Here is an 18,343-nt window from a genome sequence, read left to right on the forward strand (position 1 = left end):
CATGTTGGCTTTCCTTTTTGTTGGGGCGACACGCCAACCAATTGGGATGATGGGGGGACACAAGCTATGTCACCTTAGATCAGCAATGTCTAATATCTACAATTCGCCTTCACCTCGTCTGCCTTCGGGGTTTTTTTGTAAATTTTTAGCTTAAAAAAACTCGTGCGAATCGTTTAAACGAAACAACACCTAACGAAGAAGTGAAAAATTCCACCTTTAGCAATATAGTTATTTTTTATAACATTAAAAATAAGAAGTCGACGTCATCCTCTTTCCTTCCATCAATAAATTCCAAAACAATTCACTAAAACTTTTCTCGAGTTTTATGTGCCGAAAAACTTAACATTTCGAGATAAGAAACTTATCATCTTAAACTATACGACATTTGTTTGACTGTTTTCATTAGCTAAAATATTATGTCTAAAACTACTCTATTTTTCTAACTGCTAAAGACTGCTTCTATATAATTGTGTTTTTTCTTTATCCTCTTTATTTAAAAACAGAAGAAATCTGGAGTAATTTTAGATATAGTATTGAAATAAAAGTTTAGTGTATTTTTATTTTATATACGATACAATGATTGTGAAATTATTAAAGATAATAAAGAAGTAATTAAATTCAATATTGATTGTAATAAGAATTAAAAATAAAAACTGAAATTCATAAAAACTGAGTTGTCCTTTTTTGTTTAAGGCTTGATCTGTGTTTTTATTAAACATTTTAAAATATCAAACTATTAAAAATTTTAAAATGCTTAGGGTTCGATTATGCATTGCCACTAAACTTGAGTTGGGTTGCCAATTGTCAGCACAACTGAGATGAAATGTAGTATTATTGATGTCAACCCAACTGGGCTGCCGATAAACGTGTTATTGATCAGCGTTTTTTCAAACTTGTAAACCCTATATTAATACAAAAGGCACAATTCGCAAAAAAACTATTTTAAAATGATAAGTTCAGTGGAATTATTTTTTTGATGATGAAGAAGATGTACAGGACATGACATCTATTAGAAGAAATATGAGGGACAAGCCGAATCCTTTGGAATTGCCATATGCACTGTAAGATGAAGCTCGTTTTGGAAAGATCGGTATAATCAGTAATCGGTATAATCGGTATAATCAGTAAATAGAAATCCTCAGATTTTTATTCCTTTGATTTTGAAAGATGTGTATTCTAAGTCTTTCTTAGTCAGAGTCGCTCGGTTTTGGAATTTTTTACCAATAGAACTACGTATTTTTTCTCACACCAATAACTCTTTTCGTTTGAAAATCCTTAGATACTTGCAAAGGCTACGTGAACAACAATCCATATATATTTAAAGTCATTTATTATAATAAGTCACTCTTTGAATAATCAGCACATGTTGAGTTACTACTCTTTGGACTTTTTTTTTATTGTTTTTTTTTCTCTTTAACTGTTTTTATGGCTGGGGAGCCGAAGAAATATATCTGCATTTAAATAATAATTATTTGTTATATATTAATGTATTTAAGTAAATTAAATTGAATTTATTATTTTATAACTCAGGTTTTTTTTTGTCTTGAGATACGTTTAATTGGCCATTGAGGCTTTGTATCATATATGAATTTTGAAATAAATAAATAAAATTATTTTAGGTTTAAGGAGTATTTTCGATTGAAAAGGATGCCGTAGTTTACATTGTGGAAACGTTAAAGGATGACTTCAAGGTAAGTTACAGATCCCCCACTTTTAAAAGTGTGCGCTGCGTTGAGATTTTTTGTGGAGGGAAGTTTCCAAAAGTCCCATGACAATGATTACAACAGTTGCATTGCTCCATATTTTTGATACACAAAATTAATTAATCAGTTAAAAACATGTTTTTTCCTTTCAATTTTACTTCTTGTTTCTTCGACAATATTCGCTGCAACTGAAAAAACTGGTTGCTGAAAAATAGCCGGTTCGTCAACTGAGATTCGCAACTTCAGTTGAAGGTTGCCATACATAAAGCAATTTTGACAACTCCACTCAACGAGAATTGCTATCGATAATCGACCCCTTAATCTTGAAATACAAAGAAGGATCAACAATGGACCCAGTTCCAAAAATTAATCATATCAAATAAACAAATACGAAAACAAAACCTCTAAAAACATATGGACTTCCTAATGCCAAGTTTACACTTATAGGTCATTTAGATAAGAATTCATTAGCCGGCTTTAGCGCATAACCAGATTTTATTTGCTAATTCCGGTCAAAATCTACCAGATTTCCCATACAAAAATAAATCCTCGAATTGGGTTGATTTGTTTTAAATCCGACAGTGAAAAGTACTTGCAAGTTCTCAGTAACGTCTCACCACCAATTTTACTCTCTCGAAGCTAAAAATTTGCAGATTGTTATCGAACAGCAATTTGCAAAAACTTGCAAAGTTGGCAGGAAAGATTAAATAAGTAATAAAATAAAAATGTAGTCACCACAAACTACAAAATAAGATATTTTATTTACATTATCGTTTTCCATAATTTATTTAATATTTTTCCCTTTTTTATTTCTATTTATTTTAATAACCAAACGTTTGTTTATGTTGTTGCCAAGAAGAGTCCGCCACAAAACATTCGAATTTAAATCAGCTGATCAAACTTGCAAGTTCTTACAAGAAAAATTTTCCTTGCAAAAACTTATAGAGAAAAGTCTCCAAAGCTCTCTTTTACTTTACAAGTTTGTTATCGAACAGCATTTTGTAAAAGTTTGTGCAAATTTGTACAAACTTTTGGGTTATCGTACAGACCTATTGCTAGAAAATACATAACCCTGCGTTTACAAATGACAGGACAGTTGACTTCATGTATTGATTGTCAAATTACCAAAACTTGCATGTGTGACGTAGGCATCCAGACAACTGCAAAAACAGTTGTAAAATTATGGGAACAAATTGAATACTCTACCACCTGACGGAAAAAATTTGAAAATTTTTTTTAAATTGTAAGTTTTTTCTAAGTAGCCGGCCTTCGGCCGGGGATTTAAGACTTTCTCCTATGGACAGGAGCCAATTTAGGACACGAAAACAACATTTTTTTTAATTTAAAATTTTTTCTTACTTTAACAAGGGAATTTTCGGAACTTAAGAGGCCCATATCTCGGGAAGTATGGACTTCCCCCCGGAAAAGTTTATATATTTGTGATCAGGACAACAAGATCTACCTGTGGTAATTTTTCCAGATTTTTCCGCCAGGTGGAAGAGTATTCTATTTATGCCAAATTATGAATGAAAATCATCGATTTCTTCTTGTTTTCCGTTCACATATTTTGTTTTTGTTCATGTTCTTTTGTTTTCAACACATTTCAATTATCATATCACTTCTTTTTTACGAAAATGTCAAAAATTTGTTAAGCCGGCTGTCTGTAAAAAAATGATGGACAGCTGGGAGACAAAACACAAATGTATGTATGTGTTAGTAAATCAGAGTTGTATTTGAAGACAAACTGTCTGGTGTAAACGCCTAGTAAAGTTGCAAGCTGGCACAAGAAACAAGGTAGATGCATCGGTGAATTGCTATTACAAAAATAATTTAAAATGTCAAAATTTGTAAACGATGCGAAAAAAATAAATTTGATTTGATATAGATGATTTTAGGCGGCGTTCACACATCCATTGATCGTCTTGGTTTTCTCTACTATCAAGTTGTCAAAAATTATTTCTCTCTGTGTCGCGTCGTTCGTTTTTGACAATGTTTTGTTTAGTTTACATTCGGCGTCGTTTCGTGATTTCGAAGGCATCTCGTGATTTCGCGCGGAATCAAGCTAAATTTATCATGATTTCGCATACAAAAATGAAATCATCTCATTTCGTGATTTCAGCGAAATCAACATCGAAATCACAGTACACATGATATACAACCTTGCTTTTGCCTAAAAAAGTACCAAAAGTTGCAACACTTTTCACGTATCACAACTAACAAGATGTTCGAATTGCTGCAACAAAAAATGTTAGTATCAAAATTTGTAAACAATGTGAAAATATATTAAATTACTTTGTTACAATGCTATTTTTTATTGTGTTCCCGTACTTTTTTAATAGTAATGTTAGAAAATAGAGCGAATTGTCAAAAATTGCTTCCCCATACAAATTTCTTAAAAACTACGGGAACGGAAAAATGACGGAAATAGCAAAAACTCCAGAAGAAATGTCAAAATCAACGTATCAGCTATAATATTAGATACCAATGAACATGCTTGCTGCTAGTTTCTACTAGGCCAAAATTGTATGGCAGAAAACAGGAGAAGAGGGTGTTATTCGGCCCTATTTTTGTTTAAAGAGAAGTGCACGTCTTGCTAGATTTCGGAGTACAGGAACGCATTTTTAGCGCTAAACGGGAAAACTCATGGTACAAGAAGAAAGGTAGTTTCATGCTCACAACTGTTTAAAATTTTTTTTCAAATTTCAAATTTGAAGTACGTTTATTGTCAAACGGGATTTGACACTGAATGTAAACATGTACACAAATGTCATTTTCATTTACAAAAAATATTGAAAATAAAAATGTTTTGTTCAATATTTTCTTTCTGTTTGATCGTCATAATGTGAATGTATTCACCGCTGCTCCCGCGGTTGGTAGCGTTGTGGACCTTAACCAAGTTACGTGAATTGGTACAAAAACTCAACGATAATTTAACTGAATGGATCGGTAAGGCCTCGGCAAATAATGAAAAGAAATCTTTGCAAGTTAATCAATTGAATATTGCCACGGAATACCGCAAATATAATTGTCTCAAGCTAGTGAGCATGTTCAAATATTATCTGCCTTTATGCTCGAGTCATGATGGTGACCACGATAACGTTTCCTGCTGTTGATAATATCACCAAGGAGTCCATAGCAATTTGGTTTCAAGTGTCCATTTACATCAAATTCTCTATGGCCTGAATAGTTGTCAACCTGATACATTGTTGAGGACTGGTTTCTCTTTACCAGAAATTATCGGTCAGAAAAAAATAATTTATGACTCTATTGAATTGTTAAATCAAATCAGTTGGATGAGAACTCCACCACCGACAACATTGAGAAAATGTGGATTTTCTTAATGCCTTGAATTCTGCGCTATTGAAGAAGATTTCTTGTATGTGGCTCAAATGGTCAGAGAGAACGGATAAGGAATAGAAACCTAAGCACAAAAAAGCGTATTATATTCACTAAAACCTCATAGAAGCTAGAAAAAGATTATACATATTGTTACGAATGTAACTGATAGGTTTAAGTTAGTGTAGTTTAATTTCCGTTAATTTAAAAATTTGAATTGTAACGTAAAGTTTTATTACGCAGTTACTTTATTTAAGCAACAACAATTATCATGTAGAATTATCTTCATTATTCTAGATGTTCTTTACCTTTCATTAATGTGTTTTTGTTTTGCTTTGCCATAGTCATGTAATTATTGTTTAGTTTGTCACCTCTTTATTTCTTTGCACTTGTTTGTTGTTGTTACGTCATTACTGTGCCTCCCCATGTATGTATGTGAGTATGGTTGTTCGCTTAGTGCGAATGTGTGTCTGTGCGTTCGCTGCACAGATTCGAGGTGTTGCCATATGCTCTAGATATTTCTCGAACAGGGAGACTTTGGTATATAAATGCAGGGGAACTGGCAATGACGAAGTAGTTGTGTTTTAAGCGTTGAACTGAACAGATCGGTTAAAGAATAGCTGCGTGCTAACTAGAGACTTGCTGTGTGCTTAGTAATTAAAGTCGGTTACGAATAAGTGTAATAAAGTAAATAAAGCATTGTAGAAACGTAATCTAAAACGAACCCTGTTTTATTTGGTACAAATCGTATCGGGGAATAAAACAACGTCTACACGGAGATTAGTTAAATCTAATTCCGTAACAATTGGTGTCAGCAGTGAGATTACGATAATCCTACAATGAAGATGAAGTTCAAGGATCTACGAAAGGAAGATTTGAAAAAGGAGCTAAGTAAGTTGGAGTTGTGTTCTACTGGCAACAAGGCCGAACTACAAAAACGCCTGTTGGAAGAGTTCGAGCGCCGTGGAATGAACATCGACGAATATGAGTTTGATATTAGAGATGAAACTTCAGACGCGGTTCCGAGTTATACGGAGGTTGCAAAAGTTATTGCAGTAACGTTGGCGAAGGAATTTAATAAGAGAATGGAAGAGGAATCTATTGCAATAAATGAAAGCTTCAAATGTCTGACGGAGGAATTCGACGAAAAATTGGAAGAATTAGAGGCAAAAATCAGCGAAAGAATCGATAATATTACGCAAGTTATTGGAAAGCGATTCGAGGTTATGGAAAACCATTTAAAGAAATTGGATAGGCAATTTCTGGCCCACGACGAGAAGATTGTGAATCTGGAAAAGAAAATGTCTGAACTGGAAATCAAAGGAGGACCAGTGCGAGTTATTGATAACACTCTGAAAATCAAGCCTCCTGAATTCGACGGATCTACATCGTTTGATGTCTTCAAATTACAATTTGAGACGGTTGCTTCGAGAAATTCGTGGAACGATAACGACAAGGCGGTTCGACTACTTATGGCATTGAAGGGCGGTGCTGCTGACGTATTACAGAATATTCCCGCCGCTTCTAGAAACAGTTATGGAGATATAATGGCTGCTCTTGAACTTAAGTACGGTGGCGGACATAAGCAAGAGACAATGGTGAAACCTCAGGCTTGCAATGTGCAGAGGCTGGAAGTTGAGGACAACAATCCTCAGACCGTTGTCGAACTAATGAAAGATGCACTAATGCAGGTAGTAGGTAAAGTGAAACGAAGGGCTGGTAAAACGAGAAGGACTTGCTACAACTGTCGGAAAGCTGGACACATTGCACGAGAATGCAGATTGCAACGACCAAGGACCAGATCCGCCTCACCGCCTTCAAAAAGTGACGACCAACCGGTGGCCAAGAATCTGGAAAGAGAGACATCAGGTGAATCAAATAAAGTGAATTCCGTCAATCACGAGACGCCGCTGGCAGAGGATGAAAATGATGGTCCCACAATCTCTATAGCCATAGTCCAGCAGAAGAATCACAACTTAACGGTTAAAGGCTTTATCAATGGTGTATTGCGTACCTTGACATTGGACACCGGTGCAACAAAGTCCATTATTAGACCGGATTTGGTGAAAGGGAAGGTATTGCCGTTAAATGGAGTCAAATTGCGGACGGCCACAGGCGAGACTACAACGGTGCATGGAAAGGCCTACCAAAGGCTGAGCATGGGTAGAAAATCTGTAAATTTCGATTTTGTAGTGGCCGATATTATGGACGAAGTTATACTTGGTGTAGACTTCATGATTGCCTTCGATATAAACCTGGACATAAAGCACCGTGTGATGACTTGGTCCAATGTGGAAATACCGATTAATGTGGGCTACAAAGAGAAGAAAAGCATGTGTCGCCCTAGCGCAGAATCTGACGAAATCGCTGTAGATGTCCGTACGCTGAAGGTGGAAGCCGCCGAAAAATGGCCAGTACGAAAGCGGAAAAATCTCGCAACGAGGAGGAAAAAGCGAAGATGTACGTCGAGGAAACGTCCATCGAAAAGCGGCCGTACAACAAGGAAGGACAAGTCCGATGAAGACCAGGTGGCAAATAGGAAGGTGACCACAAAGAAAGAAGGTATAACGTCAAGATTCCTGGAGAGAAAGCAACGTCCAGAAGAGCAGAAGTCCAAAGCTGACGCAGTAGAGGGTACATCTAAATCGGTTGCCACCACTACGGAACGAGAACTGCGTCTAGTCAAGAGGAACAGGCTTAAGCGGGAGGCAGTGTTACCAATGCCCATACCACAGAGAGGGAACTGTGCCTATTCGGGACGAACAGGCTTAAGCGGGAGGCAATGTTACGAATGTAACTGATAGGTTTAAGTTAGTGTAGTTTAATTTCCGTTAATTTAAAAATTTGAATTGTAACGTAAAGTTTTATTACGCAGTTACTTTATTTAAGCAACAACAATTATCATGTAGAATTATCTTCATTATTCTAGATGTTCTTTACCTTTCATTAATGTGTTTTTGTTTTGCTTTGCCATAGTCATGTAATTATTGTTTAGTTTGTCACCTCTTTATTTCTTTGCACTTGTTTGTTGTTGTTACGTCATTACTGTGCCTCCCCATGTATGTATGTGAGTATGGTTGTTCGCTTAGTGCGAATGTGTGTCTGTGCGTTCGCTGCACAGATTCGAGGTGTTGCCATATGCTCTAGATATTTCTCGAACAGGGAGACTTTGGTATATAAATGCAGGGGAACTGGCAATGACGAAGTAGTTGTGTTTTAAGCGTTGAACTGAACAGATCGGTTAAAGAATAGCTGCGTGCTAACTAGAGACTTGCTGTGTGCTTAGTAATTAAAGTCGGTTACGAATAAGTGTAATAAAGTAAATAAAGCATTGTAGAAACGTAATCTAAAACGAACCCTGTTTTATTTGGTACAAATCGTATCGGGGAATAAAACAACGTCTACACGGAGATTAGTTAAATCTAATTCCGTAACAATATATAATTTTTTAGTAAGGTTTTTCTTTTATCTTAATATAAATTAAACTTCATTTGGTTATAATAAAATATTTTGAGAAAAAACAAAATTGGTTTATTGTTCCGTTTAATTTACATATACGCATACATATGCATGTTCCCAAAATATCCCCGAAGGGATGGTCTATCACCACTTATAGGGAAGTTTATCATGGCTGAAATACTCAGGAAATGCATGGGAACTCTACTGAAGAGATTTGGCACCGCACAAAATTTTGATGTTCTGCAACCTTCTGAATGCATGACGGACGTGTATACCACGGTCTCTCGCTTGAATTTGTACCAACCATCCTGTGACCATCTTTCATAACTCGGATTCCAAGCCATAACGCACACTGCAGGACCTTGTGGTTCTGCAATTTCGACCTACCAACAAAATACAGATTTAAGTGATTTCATCTTCGAAACATGCATCCACATACACAGGCATTGGTAGGCATCGTAAAGGACTATTCCAATATCACAGGGTCGCACGCATGTACAAATACATATATATTGCTCTTTTTTGAAATATTTGGATAATTAATTGTTACTTTTGGTATTTTCAAAAACAAATAACAAATAATTATATTTTGTTTTTGTTATTAAATGTCATTCATTTTTTGTTTTGCTTTGTATTTGACACGGTAACGTACAGATATACAGAGTTGCATCTACACACATTTTTGAGATGCGACTACCTTTAATCATTTTACCATGGCTGGATCTCTCTTTTTGATCATGAAAATCCCTCCTGACATGCCTGGGTGGGGTGTCCTATCCACCATATGGATCTAACGGTAACACCCGAGCAAGTACTGCAAAGAAAGGATGCCATTGTGTTGCTGTTCCGGAAGATTTTTTGTGTCCTCATGTAGATGGTCCACTGAAGACCTGTCGGAGTTCTCAGGGCAGCATTCTGACATATTTCAATATTTTACCATCGTGTTGCACTTATATTCGCGGACCACAATGACGGTACATAGCTTACTACAAGTGTTCTTTATGCTGCCGGCTAGGGACTTGATGACCCTGTTCTTACATCTAAGCTTGTCGCAGATAGGTGTGGCTATCATCAACATGCTGTCGAATGCGATGGGTTAGAATTCTGCTACCATCTAACATGACATTTAACTCTTTCTTCCATGGCCTTAGATTTTCTGGCGGATATTTGCATATTCGTCGTATGGAAAAAGGAGGTAAGATCGGTTGCATGTTTGTACACAAAGTCGATTGTTGCCACTACAGCAGTTGTTACTGTTAAGGTGTTAAATTGTTCGTTAATTGTATTGGCAATTAAGAATTCTTGCGTCTTCATTAAGGGCTGTTTACACCATCTATCAATGTCATATGAGCTGTCATTTCTTTCACCCATTCGACATTCTCTATGTTTGTCAAAATTGACGTCATCCATACAACTTTCAATTTGTGCGTTCATACCTACAAGTGTTATTTTCGTATGACATAACCTATAAATATAAAAACAGCTGTTTTTGTCATTGTTTACATTTATTGTTGAGTTACAAATTTGCGCAAATTTTTAATTTTGGTTGAAGGAAAATTAATATCTAACATGTTTGCTGTGGTAGAATAGGTTTTTGGAGTTATAGAGGCATTCATGTTTTGCCACAAAGCAATAATTTCCAACACTGCTCCTTTCGACCAATCGATCTGAAAATAACATTATAAACACCCTTTCTTTACTTTTTTTAAATACTTAAATATACATAACTTTCCATTTTCTTTTTTAAAAGATTTTGTTTTTCAATTTATTTTTGAGAATGCCAGAAAACAGCTGATAAATTTATGTTTACATACGAGAATGCCGTATCAAATAGAGCGCTCCCTAAATGAAAAATTTACATATGAGTTGCCAAATCATTTTGATAGATGAAAATTTTCATAGTGGTCACACTATGTGTACAACATTCGCAGGTAGAAAATTTGACATCTCATACGACATTGACAGATGGTGTAAACAACCCTTTAGCTGCTGTTCTGTTCTTGATAGTCCCGGTCCACTACTCACCAATCCCGCAACACGTTGCAACCGAGAGAAGAACTGGCTGAAAAATTGCTACATGTAATATTGATAATGTGAAAGACACACATTTTCCTGTAAATAATAAGAAAGAATTCTGGTAAAGGCAAATCTGCAGCAAGGGATGAAGACTTTTCCAAACAAATACTTACATACATATCTCGATGCACAAACGTGTGAATCGATGTCCGCCAATATTTTCATTTTTAAAGTTTTCAGTTATCTTTTCTATTTTCACAAAAATATGTAAATTTGTTTATATACTCCAGAAAATAAACTAAATATATTTTGTTTTTGTTATGAATTGTCATACTGTTGTTCTGTATTTGACACGCTCCCGTAAACACATACAGGGTTGTATTTTTCTAAATTTGACAGATGCGACTACCTTTTATCATTCTACCATGGGGAAAACTACTGCAAGTACTAATATTATCTATCAAAATTTATTATGATGTCTCAACGATAAAATAATTTTTTATTTTTTCATTTGTTAGTACTATACACAATTAATACGACATATAGATAATTTTACGATAATTTTCCAAATAAAGTTGTAAAGTTCTATATTGTCGTATATTTTTCATGATTAATTCAATTTACAAAATTTTTTTGAAAATTTATGTTCGATCAGCTGCGCATATGCATCTACCTTGATCATTGTGGTATGTGTGAAATCAACAATCAATAAGTGTAAACACCGGGGTGTATTTCAGGATTTCGTGAAATCCAGTGGATTTTGGAACGCAAGTGTAAACTTGGCATTAATTATTTGCGATGTTTAAACGATAAAATAATTCTTTATTAGCTCATTAGTTAGCATTATGTCCAATTTACATTAGCAACTTTTTCGTCATTTCGAGCTGTTTCGTCAATTATTTGCTAAAACAGGCAACATTTTGCGTCATTTACCATACAAAAATAAATGACGATAGCTGCGTCATTTATTCTAAACAACGCACGAAAACACCATACTATTATAAGCAGCCCAGTTTTCTTGTCATAAACTACCAAAAAATGCAACTGTTTTTGTTTGTGTGTGCTGTAGAAAAACAAAAATACTCAAACGAAGACAAAAGTGAAATTAAATGTTTAAAAAACTTGCAAAAATTTTGTTTTTTGTTTTTAGAATTAATTTAAGTTATTTGATACACATTTGTGTTGTGGAATTCCTATTTCTCTGAATAAATATATTGTGTGCGTGTGTTTGTGTTATTGTATAAGTGTGTATGTGCGATTGTGTGCGTAAAGCTGGGTACACATTGTCAGTTTTGAATGACAGCTTTGTTGTTGCTTGCTAGTGTGGCCGTTCATTTTTGTCATTCATCATGCAACCACAAAATGTTTTGTGGTTGCTGGACGGTTTGACAGTTATCGATAATTGCGAAATATCGACATTCAAAACTGATAATGTGTACCCAGCTTAAGCAAATGACGCAAAAAAAACAGATGTAAATACACTTCATTTGATTCTAGGATTTCGTAAAACGAAATCATTTAATGTGCATATGTAAATTGGACTTAAGCAGCCCTGTTTTTTTGTCATAAACTACCAAAAAATGCAACTGTTTTATGATGTCTTTGTTTGTTTGTGTGTGTTGTAGAAAAACAAAAATACTAAAACGATGACAAAAGTGAAAATAAATGTTTAAAAAACTTGCAAAAATTATTTTTTTTTTTTGTTTGATACACATTTGTGTTGTGAAATTCCTATTTCTCTGAATAAATATATTGTGTGCGTGTATTTGTGTTATTGTATGTGTATGTGCGATTGTGTGCGTAAGCAAATGACGCAAAAAACAGATGTAAATACACTTCATTTGATTCTCGGATTTCGTAAAACGAAATCATTTAATGTGCTTATGTAAATTGGACTTTAGTAGCAGAATGTGCTAACATTAGGTCTGTTCGATAACCCAAAAGTTTGTACAAATTTGTAAAAACGTTTACTAGGCGTTTACACCAAACAGTTTGTCTTCAAATACAACTCTGATTTACTAACACATACATACATTTGTCGTTTGTCTCCCAGCTGTCCATCATTTTTTCACAGACAGTAATGCTAAATTTACATTTACGAAATCCACTCGATTTCATCTGTTAATTCCATAGCTCAAACGTCAAATGAAATCTCATCTGAAATCCATTGGATTTCATTTGACGTTTAACCTATGGATTTGACAGATGAAATCGAGTGGATTTCGTAAATGTAAACATAGCATAAGGAACACAAATTTTTGGCATTTTCGTAAAAATAGGTGAAATAATAATTGAAATGTGTTGAAAACAAAAGAACATGGACATAAACAAAATATGTGAACGGAAAACAAAAAGAAATTGACGATTTTCATTCAAAATTTTAAAACTGTTTTTGCAGTTGTCGGGACGCCTACGTCACACAATAAAGTTTTGGATTTTTGACATTCAATACATGAACTCAACTGTCCTGTCATGTGTAAATGCAGGGTAAAGCAAACAAACCGAAACGCTGAAATTCAGCCGCCGCCGACAAAATTGACCGCGCCGCCGCCGCGTTTGGGCATACGAGTGCCGCCGCCGATAAAAGCGATTCGCTTCGTTGTCTTGACTGATTGGAATTGACAAATTCTAATTTGTTGACAATTTATTATTTTTCTCCTGCAAATCCTAAATCAGGTATTTATATCCAGCGTACAGATATATAATCGTTGGCATATGAAGAAACAATATTACACCCTATAAAGTGAGAATAGGACAACGCCATGTCGGCACACATTCTGAATCGGAATTGGCCTTATCTGAGAACACAAGGAAGTGCTTTGCTTCGCAATACGTCTCCTGTTATTACGCTGATTTGTTTGATAACAATTGTCGGATACCTGCTTTCATTTAGCGAAACTGCAGTACTATTTCTGACTGTTACACCTGGATACATTCTTCCCAATGCAGAGTTTTGGATATGGACAGCATTTACATTCTGTTTCATCGAATTGCATTGGTGGGAGGTATTGGTCGATGTGGTGACAGTTGGACTGTGTGGAAAAATGATTGAACCACTATGGGGCCAGATGGAAATGTTTAAATTCTTCGCCTTAAGCAATTTTGGGGTGTCGATTTTGACCACCATGTACTATTTATTTTACTATATGATAACAAAGAACCCGCAGATACTGTTCGATGTTCATATCCATGGCTTGGCTGGTTATGTAGCAGGGATTTGTGTTGCGGTGAGACAGATTATGCCAGATCATTTGATTTTCAAAACGCGCTGGGGAAAACTGACCAATCGCAATGTTCCATTGGCAGTGCTGATGTTGTCCATAATATTTTGGGCTGTCAATCTGCTGGATGGTACATATCCAGCTATGTTTGCTTCGGGACTTCTGGTGTCATGGGTGTATTTACGTTTCTATCAGCATCATCCAAATGGTAGAGGAGATAGCTCCGAGAGCTTTACGTTTGCCAGTTTCTTTCCAAATATCATGCAACCGGTGATACAAATGTTGGTTAAACCAATATATGGGTGCTGTTTAAAGGTGGGTGTGGTAAAACAACCCGCACCACCGCGAGTTTCGGCTGCCAGTTTAACATCTGTGTCAATTACAATGCCAGGAGTAGATCCACATGACGTTGAAAGGAGGCGGTAAGTAGTCATTGTTATTAATGGTATTATTGCCAACTTTTATCGTTATTTATATTGCAGACAAATCGCATTGAAGGCATTAAGCGAACGTTTGAAAGCAACAGAAAGCACAAAACACACACCACTACCAAAATCATTTCCCACAGTTGCTGGTCACGGCCATAGCCACAGTCACCAGCATCAACACAAACATCACCATGGACAACATGGCCATGGAAGTCATGGTGGGCACAGTCATCAACATGGTGCAGCTGGACATCATAATCACAGTGGTGGTCATGCCGAAATACAAACTCCACCATTTTTGACCCAATCAACGTCACCATCCCAACCCATCACCACAGCCCGATCAGAACCACGAATGATCAGCACAATGAGTCCAATAGCCATACCTATGCCTGCGCCGCCTCCCAAGACACCACCAGCAGAGAATTCTGCTATAGCTACCAGCGAGTTTGTCGATAATAATAGTGATAAAGCGTTACTCATCGATGTAGAAGGGGAAACCACCCAATGAAATCTGTAGTATAAGAAGTAGTAGCAAAATTGTCAGCTAAATTATAAATCCGACGAAGATGACGATGCTGCAAACACGCTTAGCAGTGATTTTTGTTTATTATTGTATTTTTATTTATACCTGTATAAAAACTACCTAGAAACTATTCTGAAATATAGTTGGTACATTTCCATGTTTCTTCTTCGAAAGGAATCAAGAGTTATTTCCTTCCCGCTAAGTTGTATTCTGTCGTTTCTCTTTTTTATATGTAATTATTATGTTTAAAATAAATATTAAAATGCAATAAAATGCTTTTAGGACATGAAATGTTTTTTAATATAAATATCCCAAATTTTCTTATTTTATTGTTTGTTTTCTTCGATCATATTCCAATGGCTTCCAATAATTTTTTAATATTTTTAGATTATATTTGTTGGAAACTCTCATGTTTTTCATAGAAAACACATGCAATCCAATGCATTCTGCTGCTCCACTGTGTTCAGGGAGGATTTGTTGATGTGGTGTTGCTTTGCAGTTGTACCTCTCATCTGTAGTACTGATTTTGTTGTTGCCAAGATCCCTGAACGTTTTGATTTGTCTGTCCGGATGTAGTTTCACTTGCACTTGAACTACCAAATGAGTTTAAGACACTACTGTAATAAGAAGCATCAGCCACGGTTTCCGATGGTTGATGGTGACTTATTTGTCCTGGAGCTTTTTTTAGTGATTGATGAACAGCCACTTTTCCCTGGTGGCAATCTTGAGCATTTGCGCTATTTATTCGAGCCAAATTAGCTTGGGTCAATGAGGAATGAATTTGAACATTCGACGGAGGTAATGTTCCTGGAGGATTTATTGTTCCTATACTGCTGGAGCGCATCTGAGTTCTCTGCGTAAGTAAAGTTGATGGAGCTTGAATGGGCGTTACGCCTGCCGACGATTCAGATAGTTTTCGCTGAGGACCTAACTCTTGTTTATTGTCAGGTTGCGGTACTGGTGCTGGAGGTGGAGGAGGTGGTTGGGACACATGCCGATGATTGATATGGGCTTGTAAATCCCTTTGCGATAAGTATGTTCTTCTACAGCCAGTATTGCCGTATCTACTGCCACTGTGGGTACACATAAATACCGTGCCCAGGCCAGACTGCTCAACGCGAACAACTTTGTCATTGCATCGTGGACAGACCTTAACTGGCTCAGTACGAGCACATTTCAGACAAAATACATGTTTGCACGGAATCATGCGACCATAATGCAGAATGGGTTTGTCACATTGGTCACAAATATGAATCATTGGATTTAATACCTTTTCCCCAATTAAATTAACCTTGTGATTCCATTTAAGACGCAACATGGGTTCTGGTGGTCCCCTAGATATGGTGGTAAAGGTTGGTGCTTCCAGCTGTGATATATCTGCCTCCATATCGACTGTAAAAAGCAAAATAATTTTTAGGTACGGCTTTTAAATTGCCGACATTAATATTACTTACTTGTTTGTGGAACAATAGTGTTTGGTGGCTGTGGTTGGCTCTGAACATCTCCCTGAGTACCTGGAGCGGAAGTATTGTTAGCTTCTTGTGTTGGCGCATTCGTATCTGTTGTATCAATCTTAGGCAAATCGGTCATCACCGCATCTTCTGTTGCCTCAAGAGCAATATTAGCACTGCCTGTGGAAATATCACCATCTTCCGGCACGGCTCCGGTACCACCATCAAGAGATTGATCTAATGAAACTTCTTCGTCACTGGACACAACAACAGCGACTTTCTTGCCTCTGCCGCGACCTCTGCCACGTCCTCTTCCGCGGGCCCGAGCTCCACCACGACGTCCTCTAGCTTTTTTACCACCACCTTCATCGGCATCCATAGTTTTAGCGAGAGGCAGTGCAGCAAAGTGTAGAGATTTATCCAAAGTTAAAGAATATAAATGTATGCAGTTTATTCCGTACTTTTTTTTCAACAACGAATAACGCCAATTGAATGAAGAAATAAACTTTCCAGGGTTCAATAGATTGAAAAATCTACCTCCTCAGGGCTTTAGAGATGGAAAAAGAAACTCTCCAGGTTATTTACCTTGGGTTTACAAATGACAGGACAATTGAGTTCATGTATTGATTGTCAAAAACCTAACCATGCGTTTAAACATGACAGGACAGTTGAGTTCATGTATTGATTGTCGAAAACCCTGTGTGACGTAGGCGTCCAGACAACTGCAAAAACAGTTGTAAAATTATGAATGAAAATCATCGATTTCTTTTCGTTTTCCGTTCACATATTTTAGCTTCGTTCCCGTACTTTTTAATGGTAAAACTCGTAAAAGAGAGAACTGCAAAAAATTTGTTATCACACACAAGTTTTTTGAAATAGTTCGGGAACGGAAAAATGGAAAATACGTCAAAAAAACTGGAAGAAATGTCAAAGTCGGCGTATCAGCCAATCAGACGCCGGCAACCATGTTACTATTTTTTTACTCGACCAAATTTGTCGTGTAAAAAGTTTTTAAAGAGAGCGTCATTCAGCGCCATTTTTGTTTAAAGAGAAGTGAACATTTTACAACTTTTTTGTGTACGGGAACGCTTTTTCGAGTAAAATGTGTAAAAGTCGTAAAAATTGTAAAAACTTTTTAGTTCTGGAACACATCTTTTGTTTTTGTACATATTCGGCCTGTTCCTTTAATTTTGAAATTGGTAAAACCGGCAAAAGGAGGAGAATTTGTAAACTGCTCTCATATGAATTGTATGGTATCTGAAGTAAAGGAACTCTAGTAAAACTTGAAGATTCTTCCACGTAAAGGAACAGAGCTATTCTTTTGTTTTCAGCACATTTGAATTATCAACTCACTTCTTTATCATGAAAATGTAAAACATTTGTTAATCCGAATGTCTGTGAAAAAATGATGGACAGCTTGAAGACAACCGACAAATGTATGTATGTGTTAGTAAATCAGTAGTGCGATTCTCTAACACATTTTTTGAGTTACCGACAAAAATCGGTAAAATTAAAATGCAAAATTATGAATGAAAAGTTCAAATAAAAATTGGCAACACTCTTACTATCGGTAGAACTTTAAGATTACTTTTTATTCGTCGCTAACTTACCGAAAAACATCGGTCATTACCGAAATTATAAGCATTTTAATTTTACTACTACTAACTACTAAAATGAGTTAGAGTATCGCTCTACAGAGTTGCAAACGTCAACAACAAAACAAGCATAGAAAGATTTAATAAAAACCATGGTTTAATAAGAAAGGTTAGCTAAAGCTTTATGTCAATTTAAATTTTTTTCGAGTGTTCCTAAAACTTCACACATTATACACAATCTGTGTATGTATGTGTGCTGTTTAAATAATATGTCAAACAATTTTAAAAACAATCGAATTCAATGATTTTTAAAATTGTTTTTAGAACATTTGTATGGAAGAAATTCGTCAGCTTTGCATTGAAACAATCATTTTATCATATCCACAACTCGATTATGTGTAGAAACCTTGACACTTTATTCATTTTCGCGTTTTTTTATAAAATTCTCAAAAGAGGTATTGTAAACAAACCCACTTGTTGCTTTTGTGTTTACTAATTTTGAAGTTTTAGGAATTCAAAAAATTGCATGAAATTATGCGTCTCTAGATCGACCTCCATAGTAAAGTAAAATCATAAAATTGCTGTAGTGGGGAATTCGATTTAAGAAC

At 35.9% G+C, this 18,343-nt stretch overlaps 2 protein-coding genes and 1 long non-coding RNA gene across 3 annotated transcripts; 1 reads left to right on the forward strand and 2 right to left on the reverse strand.

Annotated features, from left to right (window-relative positions):
* Window positions 1–10,088: 10,088 nt before the first annotated feature.
* Window positions 10,089–10,936, reverse strand: LOC141393556 (uncharacterized). Its single transcript, XR_012410119.1, has 3 exons — window positions 10,692–10,936; window positions 10,524–10,560; window positions 10,089–10,165 (listed from the first exon to the last, which is right to left on the reverse strand). It is a non-coding gene; the product is annotated as an uncharacterized lncRNA (long non-coding RNA).
* Window positions 10,937–13,070: 2,134 nt separating this feature from the next.
* On the forward strand, window positions 13,071–14,996 carry LOC141393537 (transmembrane protein 115). The gene is made up of 2 exons (XM_073966595.1): window positions 13,071–14,157; window positions 14,218–14,996. Exons 1-2 carry the CDS (start codon window positions 13,277–13,279, stop codon window positions 14,672–14,674), a joined length of 1,338 nt encoding a protein of 445 aa, XP_073822696.1. The 5' UTR covers window positions 13,071–13,276; the 3' UTR covers window positions 14,675–14,996.
* Hakai (E3 ubiquitin-protein ligase Hakai) lies at window positions 14,963–16,714 on the reverse strand. The gene is made up of 2 exons (XM_073966594.1): window positions 16,144–16,714; window positions 14,963–16,081 (listed from the first exon to the last, which is right to left on the reverse strand). Exons 1-2 carry the CDS (start codon window positions 16,517–16,519, stop codon window positions 15,198–15,200), a joined length of 1,260 nt encoding a protein of 419 aa, XP_073822695.1. The 5' UTR covers window positions 16,520–16,714; the 3' UTR covers window positions 14,963–15,197.
* Between the last annotated feature and the right edge of the window lie 1,629 nt (window positions 16,715–18,343).

This window comes from Musca autumnalis, unplaced genomic scaffold, assembly GCF_047663935.1.
Source record: "Musca autumnalis isolate F117 unplaced genomic scaffold, ASM4766393v1 scaffold_2, whole genome shotgun sequence".
In the NCBI taxonomy this organism is placed as follows: domain Eukaryota; kingdom Metazoa; phylum Arthropoda; class Insecta; order Diptera; family Muscidae; genus Musca; species Musca autumnalis.